The sequence below is a fragment of the Chelonia mydas genome, chromosome 5, assembly GCF_015237465.2.
Source record: "Chelonia mydas isolate rCheMyd1 chromosome 5, rCheMyd1.pri.v2, whole genome shotgun sequence".
Taxonomy (NCBI): Eukaryota; Metazoa; Chordata; order Testudines; family Cheloniidae; genus Chelonia; species Chelonia mydas.
The window spans coordinates 26,014,607-26,035,103 of record NC_051245.2 but is presented as its reverse complement, the minus strand read 5'-3'; the positions used below and the strand labels follow the sequence as shown (position 1 = coordinate 26,035,103).

General features: G+C 39.6%; 1 protein-coding gene across 2 annotated transcripts in view; it reads right to left on the bottom strand.

The window, feature by feature from the left end:
* WDR70 (WD repeat domain 70) overlaps nucleotides 1-20,497 on the bottom strand; it is a 258,585-nt gene that overhangs the window by 157,173 nt on the left and 80,915 nt on the right. For both annotated transcript variants that reach the window (XM_007065736.4, XM_037902696.2), the window contains exons 6-7: nucleotides 17,248-17,307; nucleotides 959-1,092 (exon numbers count right to left, since the gene is read on the bottom strand). In XM_007065736.4, coding sequence (XP_007065798.1) covers nucleotides 959-1,092; nucleotides 17,248-17,307 — 194 coding nt within the window. The remainder of the gene's footprint in view (nucleotides 1-958; nucleotides 1,093-17,247; nucleotides 17,308-20,497) is intronic.

Genomic DNA, 20,497 nt, shown 5'->3' with positions numbered 1-20,497 from the left:
CATAAGTTTGCCACAGTCTTCACAAGATTTGAACCCCGGAAACTTAGGCATGCCCTGGTGTCGGGGGAGAAACTGGGGGGGGGGGGGGGCACACTCCTGTAATGGAAACTTAGAGAAATGACTACTAAAGCTACTACTCCTACTAAGAAAAACTAACTATATACAAATCACGATGGGACACTGCCAAAGGCGCTTGCAGAAGCAAGAGCGAGGGAAGTTCTAGCTAGCCATCACTGGTGATAAGAACGAACTGAGGCAGGGGTCAGGTCGGCTGGGCCCTATATTGGATGCCATGAAGGCGCAACTGCAGGGGGTGCCCAGGCTGACCCTACAGATACTGCTAGCGGAAAAATCTTCTGACTGTCGTGCACATGCACACCTGATTGGAATTGACATGAACAAGCACTTGAACAAGAACCCATGGCTGGCCCAGGGCAGCTGACTTGGGCTTGCAGAACTCGGGTTTTGGGGCTGAAGGCTCTGATGACGCTCTCCTCAAAAAAATACTAGTAATTATAGAAGCCCTATTCCTACTAAAGCGCCTACATGAGACTAGCATCAATTGTTTTCTTTCTTTCTTAGCTAGCTTTGTATGAGTAGGAGGGGTGGGGGACAGGGCACATTCTATCAACCTGCTGCATATAATAAAGACACTACATCTGCATTTGTCTTGAGAGATTTATCCTATAATTAGCTTATTTGATAGCTATGTACACGGTGATAAATATTTGAATAGTACAGTTTGCTGAGCCAGCTCAAGAGAAAATATGCACATCTTTCAAACAAAATGTGAAAGACAGGCAGCATGTAACTATCTCTATCCACATTTTGTCTAATGCAGAAATATTAGGAGATAGTAAAACCTTTCCAACAGAATCATTTTGCAACTTACAGTGTATTGTAGCTAGAAGCTGTAGTACAGGGGCTGTTAAGTCAGAAAGATAGTCTCAACACATACCATTCACAAGGCTGAAGTGATCGAAAAGCTTGAAGAGATGCATCCATTCCAGCAAAGTCCCAGAGCCGAACATCATAGTCATAGCCTCCAGTTACCAAACGGGCGCCTGAGGGATCCAAACCCAAAGCAGATACCTACAGACAGACAGACCAAAAAGAATTCAATGAAGATAATTCAGAGGTAGTCTGATCTTCCTCTTTGTACTTTTTTTTTTTTTTAAACTGTAACCAGTGCACAGAATGGCACTAGTCTCACACACAGCCATATTTCACAGTCATTGCCTTGGTCTGTTCCTTCCACATGTCAGCGATGCAGTGTTCCATTTTTTGGGAGAGTTTCTGTCACCTCTTGTGTGAAGTCTGAATTATGTACAGGGAAATAAAAATCACTCCTTCTGATGGCATCATTTCAAGAAGAAACGTTAATTAACAAAATATTTAATTTTGTTTCCATTTGTTTGGGGTAAATTATTTTATTTCTGAATGCAGTTGTTTTCATTTCTCTTACTGAAGAAATGTAATTTCTTTTTCCATTACCCACACCAGGAATACTAATATTTCTAGTAAGATAATCATCAAATGACATTTAATTTACATCATTTTATGACTCTGTACCATTTATCCATGCCAGTACAGCTTTACACGTATACTACTTAGTAACTGTTGCTTTCTAATGAAAACTGTAGAGAGCTCATGCAAAAAGCATTACTAAGAATAGGTGATGCATATACCAAAAGAAGAAAGCCATCATGGAGAAGTAACAACTCAAAAAACTTGAAAATTTACTGGAAAGGTATCATGCTAGTAACAAAATCAATAGTTCATTGCTATAATTAAAACACTTACAAAATGAACATTTCTAACACCTCAGCATAAATTATTGCTCTCAAGTTTCAGTGAAATGCAGCATTTCATTATGATGAAATATTCTACAAAATTATGACAAATATTTAAAACTGCAATTAATGTGTAATTAAATAATTATACACCAAGAGTTTTCAAATTTTCATAACATGAGGACATTAATAGAAAGTGTCTCATGGATATCACCCCTTTCACAGGCAATCACATGGATCATACTCCCTCCCCTTCACAATCATGAATTGTGGCATCAATAGTAGTGAACTGCAACATCCCTGCAGCAACTATAGAAATTGCTTCTGTGGGAAAGACTACTTAGGTAATATTTTCTGCCTCTCAGTGTCTTCAGTGCAATAAATTGTGTTTTCAAACAAAGAAAAAAAATAGAAAAAAATTTACCTGTGACCCCCTAATTTTTATTCTCACAGAAAGTCTGTCTAAAATCCTTAGTGAGAGGAAATGCACTGACATTGTGGTAGAAGCAAAGCTGTCAGTCAAGTAAGCCATTAAGCCTTGTCCACCAAATCAGCTCTCCAGTTTAAGGTCTCCTATAAAGGTATGAACAACTAACTCAGTAAACAGAAGAAATAAGAAATCTGAGAAATGAGGAAAAAATTGGGTTAAAATTTTTAAACCCTCCTGGAATTACTACAAATTAAATCCAATATGAGGGGGTTAGGGTTGGACAGGCTTCCCCTAAGAATGGAAATTAGCAAGTAAGAGGTGAAATTTCATGTGTTAGGTCCAAAGTACATCATTTAATCTCTTTCAGTTGCTTCAGGTTAAGGCAGAATGAGGGAAGAATTAGGTCCTTTGACCTAGAATTTGAGGAAGAAAAGGTAACCCGTGGCATAGCCCAGGTATTAGCATTGGAAAAAAAGTTCTGGGCTATGCCACGGGTTACCTTTTCTTCCTCAAATACATAATCAGTAAAGCACCCAGATCAGAAGCCTTTTTGCCACAAGGAAGACTACCCTCAGCAAGAGGAAATAAAGTGACTTGAAGAGATGAGCCATGAGGGCTTGAAGAACAAGTTTTAGACTTCAGAAAGAGCACTGTAAGACCTTGGGAAGATTCTGTAACTTAACTTCCCCAAGGAAAATCTAAATGCAGCAGAGATACTAATTTAGATTGTTTTCTGGCATCCAGAAGCACTTGCCAGTGCTTAAGGGTGAACTCTGAAGAGGTGAGAGACAGTATCAATGGCCATATCATTTCCATACAGCAGAGTAGTGCCTATTTGAAACATGTTTCCAGAATGCTAGAGATCAATATATTCTAGTAGTGCCTACTGTTCAGCAGTCAAGCTATAGGTTTCAGGATTGGGAAGGAGGACTGGGCCTTAATGAAGAAGATCTGGAAATTTTAGTAGAAGCACTAGAAGCAATTATATATGTCCAAGATTCCATCCTGAGACCTGCCAGAAAAATCCAAGTTGTATAGGAAGTGATGATAGTGATTAATCAAGCAACTTCCTTTCTTCTGAGTCAGTACTAATCCAATTACCCAACACTATTTTAGGGGTGCACTGCTGCTGGAAGTGCCATCTTTCAGGTGAGATATTAAAAAAAACCCTGATAACCCATTACATTTTTCACAAGAGCAGATATTTATGTCCAGTATCTCAACCAAATTCCAGTTTGTGTAATTACATCCTGCCTACCTAAATTCCCCATGTAGTTTCAATTGGATACAGCATTTTTCTTCACTTTCTATCCTAAACTTTTTAAATGTATCACTGTACAAGCGGTCATCAAAAGGTCCCAGGTACCACGTAATCCTCAGGCCCTGTCCACTAAGATGAATTTCACATTTAGGACAATGATAAACAGAATATGAACACTTAATAATTTCCCATTTCTGGAAAAGCTAACTATTTAATAATTTAAATATCTTTGCACACCATTCACCTTGTTTAGGATTTGTAGACTGTAGAGCCTGTGGACAAACCCCATATTAACCATGCATCCAGTTAATATTCTAAAATGGGGTTCTCTGCTACAATTACTATCTGTACTGTCCCAGTTATGATTTGAAAAGTTAAAAAGCATGATGTTCAGAAAATCTCTTTATGTTCTTTTTCCCATGCTCACCTAGTGTCAAAGCTGTCAGGAGAAAATTTATCTCTGCAGTTTCATTGGGAAAAAGTAACTCCTATTACTATATACAAGCAAGGCAACTGGAAAATTAATCAGGTTTCTGGAAAGACTCTTTAGCTTGGGAAATCTTTTCTGATTCATTTCAGCTGCACAGGAATACAGTCATCATCAGCCTAAGATCATTAGACTGAAGAGATACAGATGGGATATTTAAGTTTAGATGAAATACATTTAATAAATGAAACTCTCTATGTACTATTGACTATGTCCTGAAAAAAGATATTGAGTTCCACTAATTTTTAAAGGTCTGTCATTTTAATGTATGAATGTGTAGATGGGTAATTTCATTATAAATAAACTGGATAGCGCTTCTGTGGGATAACTGCTTTTTCCAGTGATCTGTTTTGTTCATTCGATCCAATCTATTTGTACTGTATATACCCAATCTATATCTCACCTCTGCTCAACGTGATGACAGCTGCATTCTTAGGCAGTCAAAATGTTTCTAAGAGGCTTCCCAGACTGTAGTTCCCAACAATAAACATTTGAATTAGAAATTACAACTTCCATTTTAAAATGCCACACAAATATAGAAACTGCATTAAAGAAGAAACTGCACAACTTGGACATGGATAATGCAACCTGTTCTCTACAATGTTGTGCCTTTGTTTTATTATTTTTTTTGACAAGCATTGATAATACCAGACGTTTGTACTAAAACTTTATACCTATATAACCTAGTTTAAATTAAAAGTATATTTAAAATATTGACCAAAAGCGAATCAGAAAATAAGTTATTTTACTATTTCCATAAATGTTTTGATATACAGCAAATCAACTACCCAAAGTGCACTCAGACTATTTACACAGGCCATAACTGAATTACTTCAGGTCTGAAAAATAATGCATCTTCCAAAGGAAGTGATAACAGACACCAAACAGTACTGTTAAGAAGATGAGATGTTGAAAGATCAAGAATCTATTCATTGAAAATGCAAATGATATAAGGTTTTTAGGAAAGCCTGGCAAACCATCAAGCTTATAAAGTATACCTTTCATCTATATTTAAGCAGCATCCAAATGAGCACAAGGTATATTTTATGTTCTGTTCTGACATATTTTGAGAATTTGTTCAAATTACTTAAAGGCTCAACAATATTTTTCAAAAAGATGTGTCCATTTCATTTTTAATCTTTTCCAATTATTCAGTTGGCCTGTAGCAGCACAATGCAATGGGAAATTGATCAGTGGTGATCTGAACCAATTTAGATTATCACAGATGTTCCAGAAGATTAGTTGATATACAAAAAGTAGTACAGAACACAAGTTTCATTTCTAGGGTAATTTAATCAAACATGTACTGCAAAAGTAGATAGCACCTCACACAACATAGGAAAGTAGTTTTGCTAAAGGTTATAAACAATTAAGAAAAGCACATTTTGTACATGTATGATTCTGCATAAGATCTAATTCATTCAACTTTTCTGCCAGGATTTTGTTTAAAATGCAATGTGATGTATAGTTTTTTAGCACTTAAAATCCAGGCAAACACTTTCTAAAATGTCTGTTCATACTATGTAAATTCCCCACATACAAAATATCTTTCAACACAATCAGATATTCCTTTTTCACCTCTCCTCCTCCTAACGAGAAATTATAAAAATTTCTATGCCACAGCAAATTAGTCGCTCTGGAGGACACCTCATGTGACAGCCTGGCTTCCTGCATCTCACTCTAGGTGGCACCACATGGTCCAACCACACTTAAACCATCTCTCTTGGCTGAAGTCCCCTAACTCCCAAGGTATTAACAACACAAAGTCCAACACTGTTCTGGCATCTGTACGAGTTTCCCTCTGGGATCCTGTGACAGTATAAGTTTGCAGTGAAAGAGAAACAGAATCTTCAAAACAAAGCATTATTTATTCATTCCTCAAAAGGAACAAAGCATTTAGGGCAAAGGATAACACAATAAAAGGCCCACACTCATGGGTAATACTTACACCTTAGTAAGCTCCCCGGCCCAGCTAACTCCAGCTCCGAGTTGAGAGAGTCATACTCACAACATGTGTCTCTGTGTGTGTGTGTGTTTTCCAGCAGGTCAGCTTTTCACGGACACACTGTAGCAGTCCTTCTAGCTTACTCAGTCCCCCTCCCCCTGCCTTTTGTCAAGGGTCTTTTAAGTTTAGAATCCCTTTTAATCCCAGGCTTTAGCACTGGAAAGAGTAAAACAAACAAGCCTGGATGGAACCAGACAGTTTCTTCCCCACTGATAGCCCAACTGCAGTTACCTTAGCTCCTTTCAAGCTGTTTACCTCAGGTGTCTATTCATTGCCATGGTTTTGTTTCCTTTGAATTAAACCTTATGGATTCACAGAGAATAATATTAACTGAGGTACATATGATATTTATAAAAAATACAGACATTTCCCAGATTTTCATACCATGTTACTACGATTACTAAGGAGGAAACAACAGGTAAACATAAGACTCTTTAAAAAGAACAGGAGTACTTGTGGCACCTTAAAGACTAACAAATTTATTAGAGCATAAGCTTTCGTGGGCTACAGCCCACTTCATCGGATGCACAGAATGGAACATATAGTAAGAAGATATAAATATACATATTCAGAGAAGGTGGAAGTTGCCATACAAACTATAAGAGGCTAATTAATTAAGATGACTCTTTGTTCAGGCCTTATCAGGTTAACAAATGGGCTCCTGTAGTATTTAAATATGACAGACAAGTTATGGAAAGATTGGTAACATAGCGTTTAATTTAAAACATATGGAAGAGTCCTACAGAACTGAAAGAAAATGAACCTTTAAGTGTTTTATGTAGAATTTAATAGGTTTTATACCTTCTACAGAATGTTTAAAAAAGCACATGGAAAATCTATTCTATATTACATTACATGGATTTAGAGTAATTTCTATAGCACACCACTGGAATTCTCTCTATGAAGTTGTTTACGAACTTTCCATAAGGACTTAAAATAGTAATTATTTGGCTTTCAGTATTATTATTCATATCACAGAATCATAGATTCAGAGACCAACATCAGAAGAGACCATGGTGATCATCCAGTCTGGCCTCCTGTACAACATAGCCCAAAGAACTTCCCCAATATAATTCATAGGGCATATTTTATAGAAAAACATCAAATCTTGATTTTAAAAATTGCCTGTGACGGAAAATCTACATGGCCCTTGGTAAACTGTTCCGGTAATTAAGTATTCTCACTGTTAAAAATTTATGCCTTATTTCCAGTCTGACTTTGTCTAGCTTCAACTTCCAGCTATTGAATTATGCTATACCTTTCTCAAGTAGATTGAAGAGTCCTTTATCAAAAATTTGTTCCCCATTACAGTAGAGTAGGAATCTCAGAGTTACAAACACCTTGGAAATAGAGATTGTTTATAACGCTGAAATGTTCATAACTCTGAACAAAAAGTTATGGTTGTTCTTTTAAAAGTTTACAAAAGATGATTACTAACCTTCCATAACTGTTGTTCTTCGAGACGTGTTGCTTATGTCCATTCAATGTAAGGTGTGTGCGTGCCGCATGCACAGTTGCCAGAGATTCTTTCCCCCCCGTGATATCCGTAGGGTTGGCTCTAGTGCCCCCTAGAGGCCCATATTCATGGGCTGGTATAATGGACACCGCCAGCCCCATGTCTTTCCAGTTCCTTCTTGCCGTCAACTCCAACAGCAAGGTAGGAAGATGGGTCATGGAATGGACATGAGCAACACATCTCGAAGGACAAGAGCTACGGAAGGCTGGTAACTGTCTTTTCTTCTTTGAAAAAAGAACAAGAGTACTTGTGGCGCCTTAGAGACTAACAAATTTATTAGAGCATAAGTTTTCGTGGGCTACAGCCCACTTATCAGATGCCCACGAAAGCTTATGCTCTAATAAATTTGTTAGTCTCTAAGGTGCCACAAGTACTCCTGTTCTTTTTGCAGATACTGACCAACACGGCTGCTACTCTGAAACGTTTCTTCTTTGAGCGCTTGCTCATGTCCATTCCATGTCAGGTGACTCACAAGCAATGCCCTTGGAGGTGGGCCAGGAGTTATGGATGTGCTGCTTGCAACATAGCTCTTCTGAAACTGGCATCTTGGACCTGTTGGGTAATGGCACAGTGGGCCACAAAGGTATGAACTGACGACCATGTTGCAGCCCTGCAGATGTCCTGGATCGATATTTGCGTGAGGAACGCCGCTGAGAATGCTTGCACTGTTGCAGAATGGGCCTTTATGACAGCTACGGGCGGCACCTTTGCCTGCTTGTAACAATCCTAGATGCAGGCTGTGATACAGGATGATATCCTCTGGGACGACACAGTGTGCCCTTTCATTCTATCTGCCACAGCCAAGAAAAGCTGCGTCAACTTGCAGAAGGGCTTAGTCCTGTCAATATAAAAAACCAGGGCCCTTCTACCATCCAAAGAAGACAGACACCTCTCTTTGCGAAACTGCACAGGATGGGCAAGGACAATGGGCAAAAGATGTCCTGGTTGCTATAAAACTGTGACATCACCTTGGACTGGAAGCGCAACTGGACCTTACCTTTGTAGATGACAGTGTAAGGAGGATCTGAAGTCAAGGCTTGAAGTTCTGAAACTCTTCTGGCAGAAGTAACTGCCACTAGGAAGGCAACCTTCCATGAGAGGATAAGCAGCGAGTCACATGCCATGAGCTCGAAAAGGGAGCCAATGAGTCTGGCTAGGACAAAGTTTAAATCCCACAGAGGAATTGGGTTGGGAACTTTCCATCATGGGATGAGCCTCCTTGTCATCTCATGGGAAAAGACCCATGTGCCTTGAATTGGTGGGTGGAATGCTGAGATGGCTACCAAGTGGACCTGGAGCAATGATAATGATAGGCCTTGGTGCTTTAGACCAAGTAAATAGTCTAAGATAGACTGCAGAGAAGCTTGAGTCAGGCAAAGGCTCCGCTCGGCTGCCGAGCAAGACAAGCGCTTCCACTTGGCCTGGTAGGTAGCTCTAGTAGAGGGTTTCCTGCTACCTAGCAAGACCTACTGTACTTTTTCCGAACAGGCCTGTGCATCCGGATTTAACCATGCAGAAGCCATGCTGTCAGGTGCAGGGAGGTGAGGTTCAGGTGAAGAAGCTGTCTGCAATCTTGCAAGATTAGGTCCAACCTACAGGTTCATTCATGGGGCTGCCACTGTGAGATCTAGACAGACGTGCAATGTTGACGCGATCACGCTAGGGCGATCACGATAATGCTCACCTTGTTCTCTTTGATCTTCAGGGGAATAACTGGGAAGGTGTACAGCAGGTCATCCTTCCATGAGAGCAGGAAGACATCAGACAGAGAACCCTTGCCTTGTCAAGCCAGACACGCTAGCTGCTACAAACACAGACCAGGTCTGAACCACGTCCCCCAAAAGCTCTGAGGATACTGAAGCTCAACAAGACAGGGTACTGAAGTCCCAAGCTGCCAGGGAAAATGGGCTCAGAGATAGTCTCAGCACATCAGGTGGCAGTCACAAGGGGGGTCTTTGTGACTCAATCCGTCACAGTATGTTTTCTCCACTTTTTTAGATATTGGTGGCAGAGACGCTGGGGTCTGCCAGAGCGCCTTGACCAGCTTTACCACCCCCTCATGAACTGGCAAGGCCACTTTAGAGGGCCCCACTGCAGCCAAGATATCATCAAATAGGCTGTCCGTGGGCTCCTTCAATTCCTCTGCCTCCAGCCCAAGGTTGGCAGTGAATCTTTTAAGGAGATCCTGATGAGCCCTAAAGGCCTCCAGAGGCAGCGGGTTTGTGGAGCCTGAAACCACTTCATCGGGGAATGAGGAGGAGGAGGATGCCACCACTACCGTAGGGACTAGGTTGCCTCATGATGGGTTGCCTCTTCCGGGGGAACCACTGGGGTCTTGCTGCTGTGGTTGGAGTCTGAGTCAGCCCCTGAAACTGGTTTAGGTGGGGGTGGAACCCGTGGCCTTTCGGAGACCGCTGAAGACAGCGGCTGAGAGAATGGCCCAGGCACCGCTAGGAACCCTCACGGGTTCCAATACTGCCATTGAAGCAGCAACTGCCCTGAGAGCCAAGCTCCCTAGATGGACCTGCATTGAAGTCTGGTGCATAGGCAGGGTGATGTCACTTAGGTGGCGCCTCTTATACCGGCACATGAGTGCGAGCCTCCAGGGGCACTAGAGCCGGCCCTACAGATACACCAGGGGAAAATATCTCTGGCAACGGTAAATGCGGTGCGCGCACACCTGACAGGGAATAGATATGAGCAAGCACTTGAAGAAGAACTGAACACTGACTTAAAACAGCTTTGAAGATTTACTATGAAGAAGAAAAAAATACTGCTTTCCCTTTATTTTTTTTAGTAGTTTACGTTTAACACAGTACTGTACTGTATTTGCCCCCCCTCCCTTTTTTATTTTAGTCTCTGCTGCTGCCTGATTGTGTCCTTCCAGTTCCAAATGAGGTGTGTGGTTTACTGTTCAGTTTGTAACTCTGGTGTTTCTAACTCTGAGGTTCTAGTGTACTTATAGACTAATCAAGTCTCCTCTTAACTTTCTCTTTATTAAGCTAAATAGATTTACTGTCAATATAAGGCATATTTTCTAGTCCTTTAATCACTGTTGTGGCTCTTCTCTGAACCATCTCCAATATATAAATATCCTTCTTGAATTGTGGACCACCAGAACTGAAGACTGTATTCCACCAGTGGTAACACCAGTTCCACACACAGAGGTAAAATCTCCTACTCCTGCACAAGATTCTCCTGTTTACAGATCAAAGGATCACATTTGCCCTTTTGGACACAGTATCACATTGGGAGTTCACGGTCAGCTGATTATCCACCATGAACCCCAAATCTTTTTCTGAGTCACTTCTTCCCAGTATAGAGTCTTCCATTCACTAAGTACGGCCTATGTTCTTTGTTCCTTGATATATACATTTAGCCATATTAAAATGCATATTGTTTGCTTACGCAAAGTTTACCAAGCAATCCAGATGGCTCAGTATCAGAGGCCTGTTCTCTTGATTATTTAGCACTCCCCAATCTGTGTCATCTGCAAACATTGTCAGTGATTTTATGTTCTCTTCCAGGTCATTGATAAAAATGTTATACAGTGTAGGGCCAAGAGTCGATCCCTGAAGAACCCAACTAGAAAAACACCCACTCAATGATAAGGAGTACTTGTGGCACCTTAGAGACTAACAAATTTATTTGAGCATAAGCTTTCGTGAGCTACAGCTCACTTCATCAGATTACCTGTCTATAATTACATTGAGACCTATCATTTAGCCAGTGTTTAATCCATTAAATGTGTGCCATGCTAATATTATATCATTCTAGTTCTTAGAATTTAAACGTTGTGTGGTAGCAAGTCAAACACCTTACAGATGTCTCAGTATATTACATGAAAACTATTATCTTTATCAACCAAACTTGTAATCTCATCAGAAAAGATACCATAGTGCCATGGACCTGAAACACAATGTACTAAGGATTGTACAAACACAAAACAAAGAGACTATCTCTACCTCTAATATCTCAGAATCTAAATATAACACAAAAGAGACAACACATGAATACAGATAGGGAGTACAAGGAAACAATGAGACAATATTGGTCAGCATGACAGGTAGTGGTATCAGTATACTAGTGCCTTAACTATCGTCAAGTTTTTGTAGGCATCATGGGTAAAGGAGAGATATTTTTAAGGAGAAATTTGAAGTAGGCTAATGAGTTACTTTTGCACAAATCTCCGGGAAGCTCATCAGAAGCATGAGGGGCAGCATGGAGAAAGCACAAAGGTGTTTCAAAAATTTAACAAGGCGAAGGTGCTGGCACCATGGGCCAATCAGAGGCTGGATATGGACATCTTGATAGTGAATGAGAAATCGTAGGTAGGGTAGAAATAGTCCATGAAGAGCTTTGAAAGTGAAGACTTATGTCTGATGCAATAAAGAAGGGGTAATCCACTGGAAGGATACACAGAGAGGAGCTACATATTCAAAGTGACAGGCTAGGAAAATGACCTTTGCAGCAGCATTCTCGAGGGACCTAAACATGACAAGACTGTACTGATCAAAGCCAAAGAAAAGGATGTGGAAGTAATCAAGAAGCAAGACAAAGAGAGCTTCGACAAGAGTTTAGCTGTGGGATAGATAGGAAAGGACACATCTTAGAAATACAGAAAAAAAATGTAAGATTTAGCTATAAACTAAACCTACCTATAGCAGCAGGGATATATTACTGACCACCTGACCAGGATGGTGATAGAGACTGTGAAATACTCAGAGAGATTAGAGAGGCTATTAAAATAAAAAACTCAACAATAATGGAGGGATTTCCACTATCCCCGTATTGACTAGGTACATGTCACTTCAGGACGGATGCAAAGATAGTTTCTAAAATGACCGTACAGAGATGGTAGTTGAATTTCTGTTTGCAGATGAGATTACCCAGAGATAAGGTGTTCAGGAGAAGGGATAGGGACCAAAGACGAAGACCTATGGAGACCCTACAGAAAGTTGGGGGGAGAGGGTGAGAAGGATTCTCTGAAGGACACACTGCAGGAGTAATTAGAGAGGTAGGAAGAGTACCAGGAGAGGACAGAGAAAAGGGAGGGTAAGACTTCAAGAAGAGTATGGTCAAAGGCAGGTGACTGGTCAAGGAGGATGAGGATGGAATACTGTTTCTGAGATCTGTCTAGGATCATTAGAGACTTTGGCAAGAGCAGTTTCACTGGAGCGCAAAGGGTGGAAGTCAGATCGGAGAGGGTCTAGGATGGAATTGGAAGAGAGGAACTCCAGACAGCTTTCGTAGACAGCATGTTCTATAATCCTAGAGATGAAAGGGAGGTGGAAGACGAGGCAGTAGTTGGAAAACCAAGTGCAGTCAGGGATGGGTTTCTTTTAAAATGGAAGATACTAACGTACGCTTGTATTGTGAGGAGAGGAGCCAGAGCAAAGTCAGGTGTTTAGATGAAGAGTGGGGAAGGGGATAAAAGTGAGCATAATAGATGTCAGGAGATGAGATAGGATGGGGTCACTGGTGCAAGAGAAGGGATTACAGGAAGAAAGCAGATGAGAAGTTTATGTGTCTGTGATAGGGAAGAAAAGAGTTATTTATAATATGCTAAGTACCTCACACACAAGAACACAGCCCCTACCCAAAGAGCTCACAGCTGAAACATTTCTACACAGATTTGCACCCACAGATCTCAAAATATTGTACAAAACTTGGATAAGTGTAAGTATTCACATTTTACACATAGGTAGAAAGACAGATTGATATGGGGACTTTTCCAAGGTCACATACCAAATCAGTGGCAGAGCCGGGATCAGAACTTAGGTTTTCTTAAGATGCTGGATCATGCTTTCCTGAATTTCAGTGTAGGGCCCGTCTGATTTGCTCTGATTTATTACGCTGTAATATTTTTGTATTTAATACAAAGTAAGAATACACTAAAAATGAATATTTGGGATAAAAAAGGAACATGCTTTATTAGTGAAATAACACACACTGAATATTATCATGTTTACAGTCATTGATGAAACTGAGCTATCCCAGAAAAGAAAGACATTCCTGACCTGGTATCATGAAGGTTTTATTGCACCAGCAATTTAAATACCATGTTTAACTGCTGTTCTATGAAAAAAAATCATTTCTATGATGAGTGTAAAAAACCACATTAAACCCGACTTTTTTTTTTTTTCCAGTAAATTCAGGCATCATACATACACACACTTAAAAATTCAAAAATGTTTAAGCATTATCATTTACACATACAGAAAAAGTATACAGCAGGGATTACTACTTTCATTGAAGTCCTACTGGCACTTCACTGTTGGTATTCAACAGTTTCTCTATCAGAGATACATCAGAACCGGAAGAAATGCTATAGGTTTACACAGATATTAAAAATTGAAAAGCTTGGTGGCACAGCATCCTGCTGTGAACAGTCAAAGAAATCATAAACTGCTTATGCAGCTCAACCAAGAAAATCTAGTGAAAGAAAGTCTGCCCTACAAGCAGGACCACTCTAACCATGTTGGTTGGGGAGTTATTCTAGCTCAAGGATTTTTCTCTCGAGACAGCATTCACACACTTTAGAGGTTAGTAATTATTAGCCACTAATGTTACGTTTGTATTAACATTTCCACTGTAATCTCCTTGCCCCCACCTTCCAATTTTCATTTGCTCTTAACTTTCATCTATCAGTCAGAAATTTTCCATGAGAAGGTAATTTTTCTTTTTTTAAGTTTGAACCAAAATGGTTCAGCCTTCTTTGAATATGAGGAGGGATCCACTTTCAATTTCAAAATAATGTCTGCAATATTTATGTTTATTTATGTGTTTGTTTTGGAATTAAACAGCTCCTGTATTAAACTGAGGAAAAAGATGAAATTTGGCAAAATAGTCATCCTCCTTGAGGGGAAGAATCTGTAGGAAGTCTGCAGGAGAAAGCGAGCCTCTTGCTTCATTCACTGCACATCTTGAAAGGTAAAAAACTGCACATGTCCTAAGGTTCACTCAAGAGGGTTCTCTTGTGAATGGTAAGATAAATGTGCAAAAGGACATCATTATTGGGACTTGGATTGTCGCATCAGTTAAAATTTTGATATTACCTCTAATTTTTGCTTTCTTCTCGGGCAGAAACTTTGAATTCTTCTGGAGTTGTGAATGACCCCCACATGAATATCAAGACTTCAGTGGGTTCATAGACTATCAGGGTTGTAAGGGACCTCAGGAGGTCATCTAGTCCAACCCCCTGCTCAAAGCAGGACCAATCCCCAATTAAATCATCCCAGACAGGGCTTTGTCAGGCCTGACTTTAAAAATATCTAAGGAAGGAGATTCCACCACCTCCCTAGGTAATGCATTCTAGTGTTTCACCACCCTCCTAGTGAAAAAGTTTTTCCTAATATCCAACCTAAACCTCCCCCACTGCAACTTGAGACCATTACTCCTTGTTCTGTCATCAGCTACCACTGAGAACAGTCTAGATCCAACCTCTTTGGAACCCCCTTTCAGGTAGTTCAAAGCAGCTATCAAATCCCCCATCATTCTTCTCTTCTACAGACTAAACAATCCCAGTTCCCTCAGCCTCTCCTCATAAGTCATGTGTTCCAGACCCCTAATCATTTTTGTTGGCCTCCGCTGGACTCTTTCCAATTTTTCCACATCCTTCTTGTAGCGTGGAGCCCAAAACTGGACACAGTACTCCAGATGAGGCCTCACCAATGTCGAATAGAGGGGAACGATCACGTCCCTCGATCTGCTGGAAATGCCCCTACATATACATCCCAAAACGCCATTGGCCTTCTTGGCAACAAGGGCACACTGTTGACTCATATGTTGACTCAACTTCTCGTCCACTGTAACCCCTAGGTCCTTTTCTGCAGAACTGCTGTCTAGACATTCGGTCCCTAGTCTGTAGCGGTGCATGGGATTCTTCCATCCTAAGTGCAGGACTCTGCACTTGTCCTTATTGAACCTCATCAGATTTCTTTTGGCCCAATCCTCTAATTTGTCTAGGGCCCTCTGTATCCTATCGCTACCCTCCAGCGTGTCTACCTCTCCTCCCAGTTTAGTGTCATCTGCAAACTTGCTGAGGGTGCAATCCACACCATCCTCCAGATCATTTATGAAGATATTAAACAAAACCGGCCCCAGGACCGACCCTTGGGGCCCTCCGCTTGATACCGGCTGCCAACTAGACATGGAGCCATTAATCACTACCCACTGAGCCCGACAATCTAGCCAACTTTCTATTCATCTTATAGTCCATTCATCCAGACCATACTACTTTAACTTGCTGGCAAGAATACTGTGGGAGACCGTGTCAAAAACTTTGCTAAAGTCAAGGAACAACACGTCCACCGCTTTCCCCTCATCCACAGAGCCAGTTATCTAGTCATAGAAGGCAATTAGATTAGTCAGGCATGACTTGCCCTTGGTGAATCCATGCTGACTGTTCCTGATCACTTTCCTCTCATCTAAGTGCTTCAGAATTGATTCCTTGAGGAATCCATGATTCCATGATTTTTCCAGGGACTGAGATGAGGCTGACTGGCCTGTAGTTCCCAGAATCCTCCTTCTTCCCTTTTTTAAAGATGGGCACTACATTAGCCTTTTTCCGGTCGTCCGGGACTTCCCCCGATCGTCATGAGTTTTCGAAGATAATGGCCAATGGCTCTGTAATCACAGCCGCCAACTCCTTTAGCACTCTCGGTTGCAGTGCATCCGGCCCCATGGACTTGTGCTCGTCCAGCTTTTCTAAATGGTCCCAAACCATTTCTTTCTCCACAGAGAGCAGGTCACCTCCTCCCCATGCTGTGTTGCCCAGTGCAGTAGTCTGGGAGCTGACCTTGTTTGTGAAGACAGAGGCAAAAAAAGCATTGAGTACATTAGCTTTTTCCATATCCTCTGTCACTAGGTTTTCTCCCTCATTCAGTAAGGGGCCCACACTTTCCTTGACTTTCTTCTTGTTGCTAACATACCTGAAGAAACCCTTCTTGTTACTCTTAACATCTCTTGCTAGCTGCAATTCCAAGTGTCATTTGGCCTTCCTAATTTCACTCCTGCATCCCCGAGCAATATTTTTACACTCTTCCCTGGTCATTTGTCCAAGCTTCCACTTCTTGTAAGCTTCTTTTTTGTGTTTAAGATCAGCAAGGATTTCATTGTTAAGCCAAGCTGGTTGCCTGCCATATTTACTATTCTTTTTACACATGGGGATAGTTTGTCCCTGTAACCTTAATAAGGATTCTTTAAAATACAGCCAACTCTCCTGGACTCCTTTCCCCCTCATGTTATTCTCCCAGGGGATCCTGCCCATCTGACATGGACTTCTTGTCATTTGCTATTTTCCTAATCCTTTTGGAAAATAGTTGATCGGAGAAGCTTAAATTATTTCCCAACAGGATTCTGTTCTTATGATCCAGTTTTCCAGTTAAGGATTTACCCGCAGCCACAAACTACAAATATCAGCAGCCACCCCTCCAAAGCACTTGAGGACTTTCTTAAAAAAAAAAAAAAAAAAAGAAAGAAAAGCACTTTGCACCCATCAATCTTAATGACCTCCATCTTCGCCTCCAAATATCAGTTCTTCTGTTGCTTATCTTCATAGCTGCAGAGTCCAGAAAGGAACTTTGTATTGGCACTGGTGGCTGCCCAGAGGTTACTCACCTTTTCCTACTGTATTTCATTTTTAGCTTTATTGCTGTTGCAACCAAATATATATTTATCTCATTTGTCATAAGTGGTTCAAAAATTCTGGAGAAATCCATTAGAATATAAAAAATCTAGGAGTTATCACTTACTGTTTTGGTCCCGTGCAGGAGTGTAATTTCATGAGAGTCTGGAATTTTCTTGACAGGGTTCTGAAACAAACAAACAAACAAAAAAATACAATTTTATGGACCTAGCCTATTGCCATTACATCAAGAAAACCATCAGAATATGAACATTAAAATAAGCTACTTAACCTGAACAGGAAATGAAAACCAATTTCTACTTTTTCCTGATAATATTTTTGAGAGTAAAATCATTTCAGCATAAAATGTTATAAAATATATATATGCTATTAATGAGGTAGCAGTACTATAAACAGAATAATGGATAGGCTTTAAGTATTTAGGGAAAAATTCCATGTAGGGTTCTTATAGCTTCGTTAAAAGGAAGAAACCTTACAATTTGTTTTTTTTAAAAAATGAACATATACTTAAGAGGAGGGGAACAATTAAAAACTAACAATAATCTAAAATATTATTATTTTTCCATTTTGTCCCTTAGAAAAAATAAAACTTCTCCTGTTGGGTCCTTGATCCCAAAGACCTTAAAATCTTGAATTACAAATGTTAATAAATCATACTACCTCTCAAATCGTTTGAATTTGTCAAGTATTATTTATTACACATTTAATGCAACAATCTAAAATTACATCATAACAATTCATGTTATATACAATGTAGATAGGACAAAGGATAGGCTTTAAAGATTTATCTCAAGCTCTACTGTGACCACAAGCATGCCACTAGGACAGTTTTTGTGTCAGGCTATGTGATGTAGTCAATCTAATGTAATTCAGAGCAGTTTGTTTAATCCCAATATATAGACCTAAAGCCATTTACAAGCCCCAGAAGATTTATAAGAACTCTAAAACATCTATTTAACAACTGTTACAAATATGTAAATAGTTACTCTAAGCAGTACAGCTGAAGGAATTCCAGTCACTGTGAGTTAAAGTTTTAATGAAGGTCACTTGAACCATTCACAAAACACTCATTTAACTGGCATTACTTAATGTTCTAAAATAGTTACAATCCATCATTCCAATGTCATATCTGTTGTTATAACTTTCTACTACAAGAACTCAATTAAAAATTACTTTTTAAAGTATAGTTTACAGTGTAATTAGTAAAACTGTCCGTAGGGTAGAGCCCTAACAAGGGATATCAAAACACATGGACACCAGATTCTACAATGCAAGTTGCTTGCATTAGATTGTTGCACATTTATTTGATATAGGTGTAGCATAAGGTTAAATAATTCCTATTTTAATTTCTTTCCATTTACATTCTATAAGCCCCAAATGGTCATTGGTCTAAATATATTACAGAATTTGACATAGCCTCTTTAGGAAAAGGGTTCAATTCAGACACGTGCTTAGTTAAACAGCCTATACCTGTTCTCACTCTCAGACTCCAGAGAATTTTTCAGAAAAGGGGATAATTCTACATACAGCCCACAGACCCACTTAGTTGAATGTTGGCATAAAGTACCCTAAAGGATCATAACTACAGATCCAACAACCTACAATCCTAGGGAAGAAGTTTGGATCTGGAGCCCTATTTACAGTTCAGGCCCCACCTCTATAAAGCACCAGAAAAAGTTATTTTTGTATTATTAATTAAGCCTCCAATGCCTGATCCTCTTTAATATTCTAAAGTGCTTTTAATTACTGTTTGGGCGATACCAAAAACTGCTCATCAGTAATTTATGGTTCTTGATATCACCAATAGCTCTAGAACATTTTATAAAACAGAAGGCAGGCAAGGAAAATCATATATGTAGACAGTGATAAGTTTCAGAGATGTATACATCTGCCACAACAGAGGAAGCACCAACTTTGAAGAACAACCTCCATCACGAAAGAGAGATTGAGAATCTTCATTGGTTAGCAGCAGCAAAAACAGAGCATTTTGAACGCTATTAGTGTATTCGGTGTAAAGGCGTTAAGAAAATGTTATATGCCTGCTCACAAAAAACAGGTTTACTTTCAAAATTATGTCTATATTTCAGTACTTAATGTAGTTTTAAGGGGTAGCCTGCCTGTCTTGTGAGTTCTTTCAATGTGTTAGGCAGCAGCAGAGCAGGCAAGGGAGCTCTTACAAATATGAAAAAGGAGGTTTGTCACTACCATATTAAGTAGTAACGAACTGGACTATTTGCAATTAGCTGTTTGTGCTTCATCTTTTAGGCGAGTTACAGCATTTATTTAAAAAAATTAAAAATGACTTTATTTAACTATCTCAAAGCTACTAAGAAACACCAATAAAAAAAGCTTTCTATACAATTCCCTCAGATTAGTAAATAAAATGTGCAAGACAGACCAACACTTATTTCATTTCAATCTCTAGTACCTCCAAGTGGTAGTAAATCGGCCTCCTTCTCTTTGAGATGAACACAAAGTTCACATAAAGAAGTTTCTTGTTGTGAAGCACTCATATTGAACGTATTTCTGGCTGCTTAACAATAAGGCGGAGCAACAGATACATGTAAACAGTACCACCTGATAAATCTTAAAATTCTAACAGCTTGTTCCTGAAAATCAGACACAGTCAGAGGGTTCATTGTACTATACTCTGTGCTTTCCAAGGGATTCCTGACATTTAAACTAACTGTTTAGATTATTCAAAACAAAAATTAAGATAACAACCTCCAGGGACATATCTTGGCAAAGCATCTCTTAAAAATAGCCAAATATTTACCAAAAAGAAAAAAAAATATCAATGTGACTCATTCTATTTTAGTAACTCTAAACTTCCTAAATTATAGAGGACACTAGAAATATCTCAAACTTGCAAAAACAAATGCCTATATATGCACACAAGTACAGATGTAACTAGTGACTTTCCAGTATTGTAATTCTAAAGAACAAGGAACACCAGACAAGGATTTTTCATGCTCTAAAGAAAAAAAATTAGGTAGTATATTCTGACAAGTGCTGACTTTTGTGCTAGGAAGAACCCCACACATCTTGGGAGTTTAACTACAAGCTTGACTAAATACTAAAACAAATTGTTTATTCAATATAAAACTGTACATTAACCTTGGGTTACTAACTTGGAATCCCAATGAAATATGGGGTGCACTTACCGTAAGGTGGGTGCAAAACTGGTTGAAAGACCATATGGAAAGAGTAGTTACAATGGATCTCTGTCAAATTAGGGGGATCGATCTAGTGGGGTCCTGCAGGGGTCTATGCTGGGTCCAGTACCAGTCAATGTTTTCATTAAGGACTTGGATAATGGAGTGTAGAATATGCTTATAACATTTGTAGACAACACC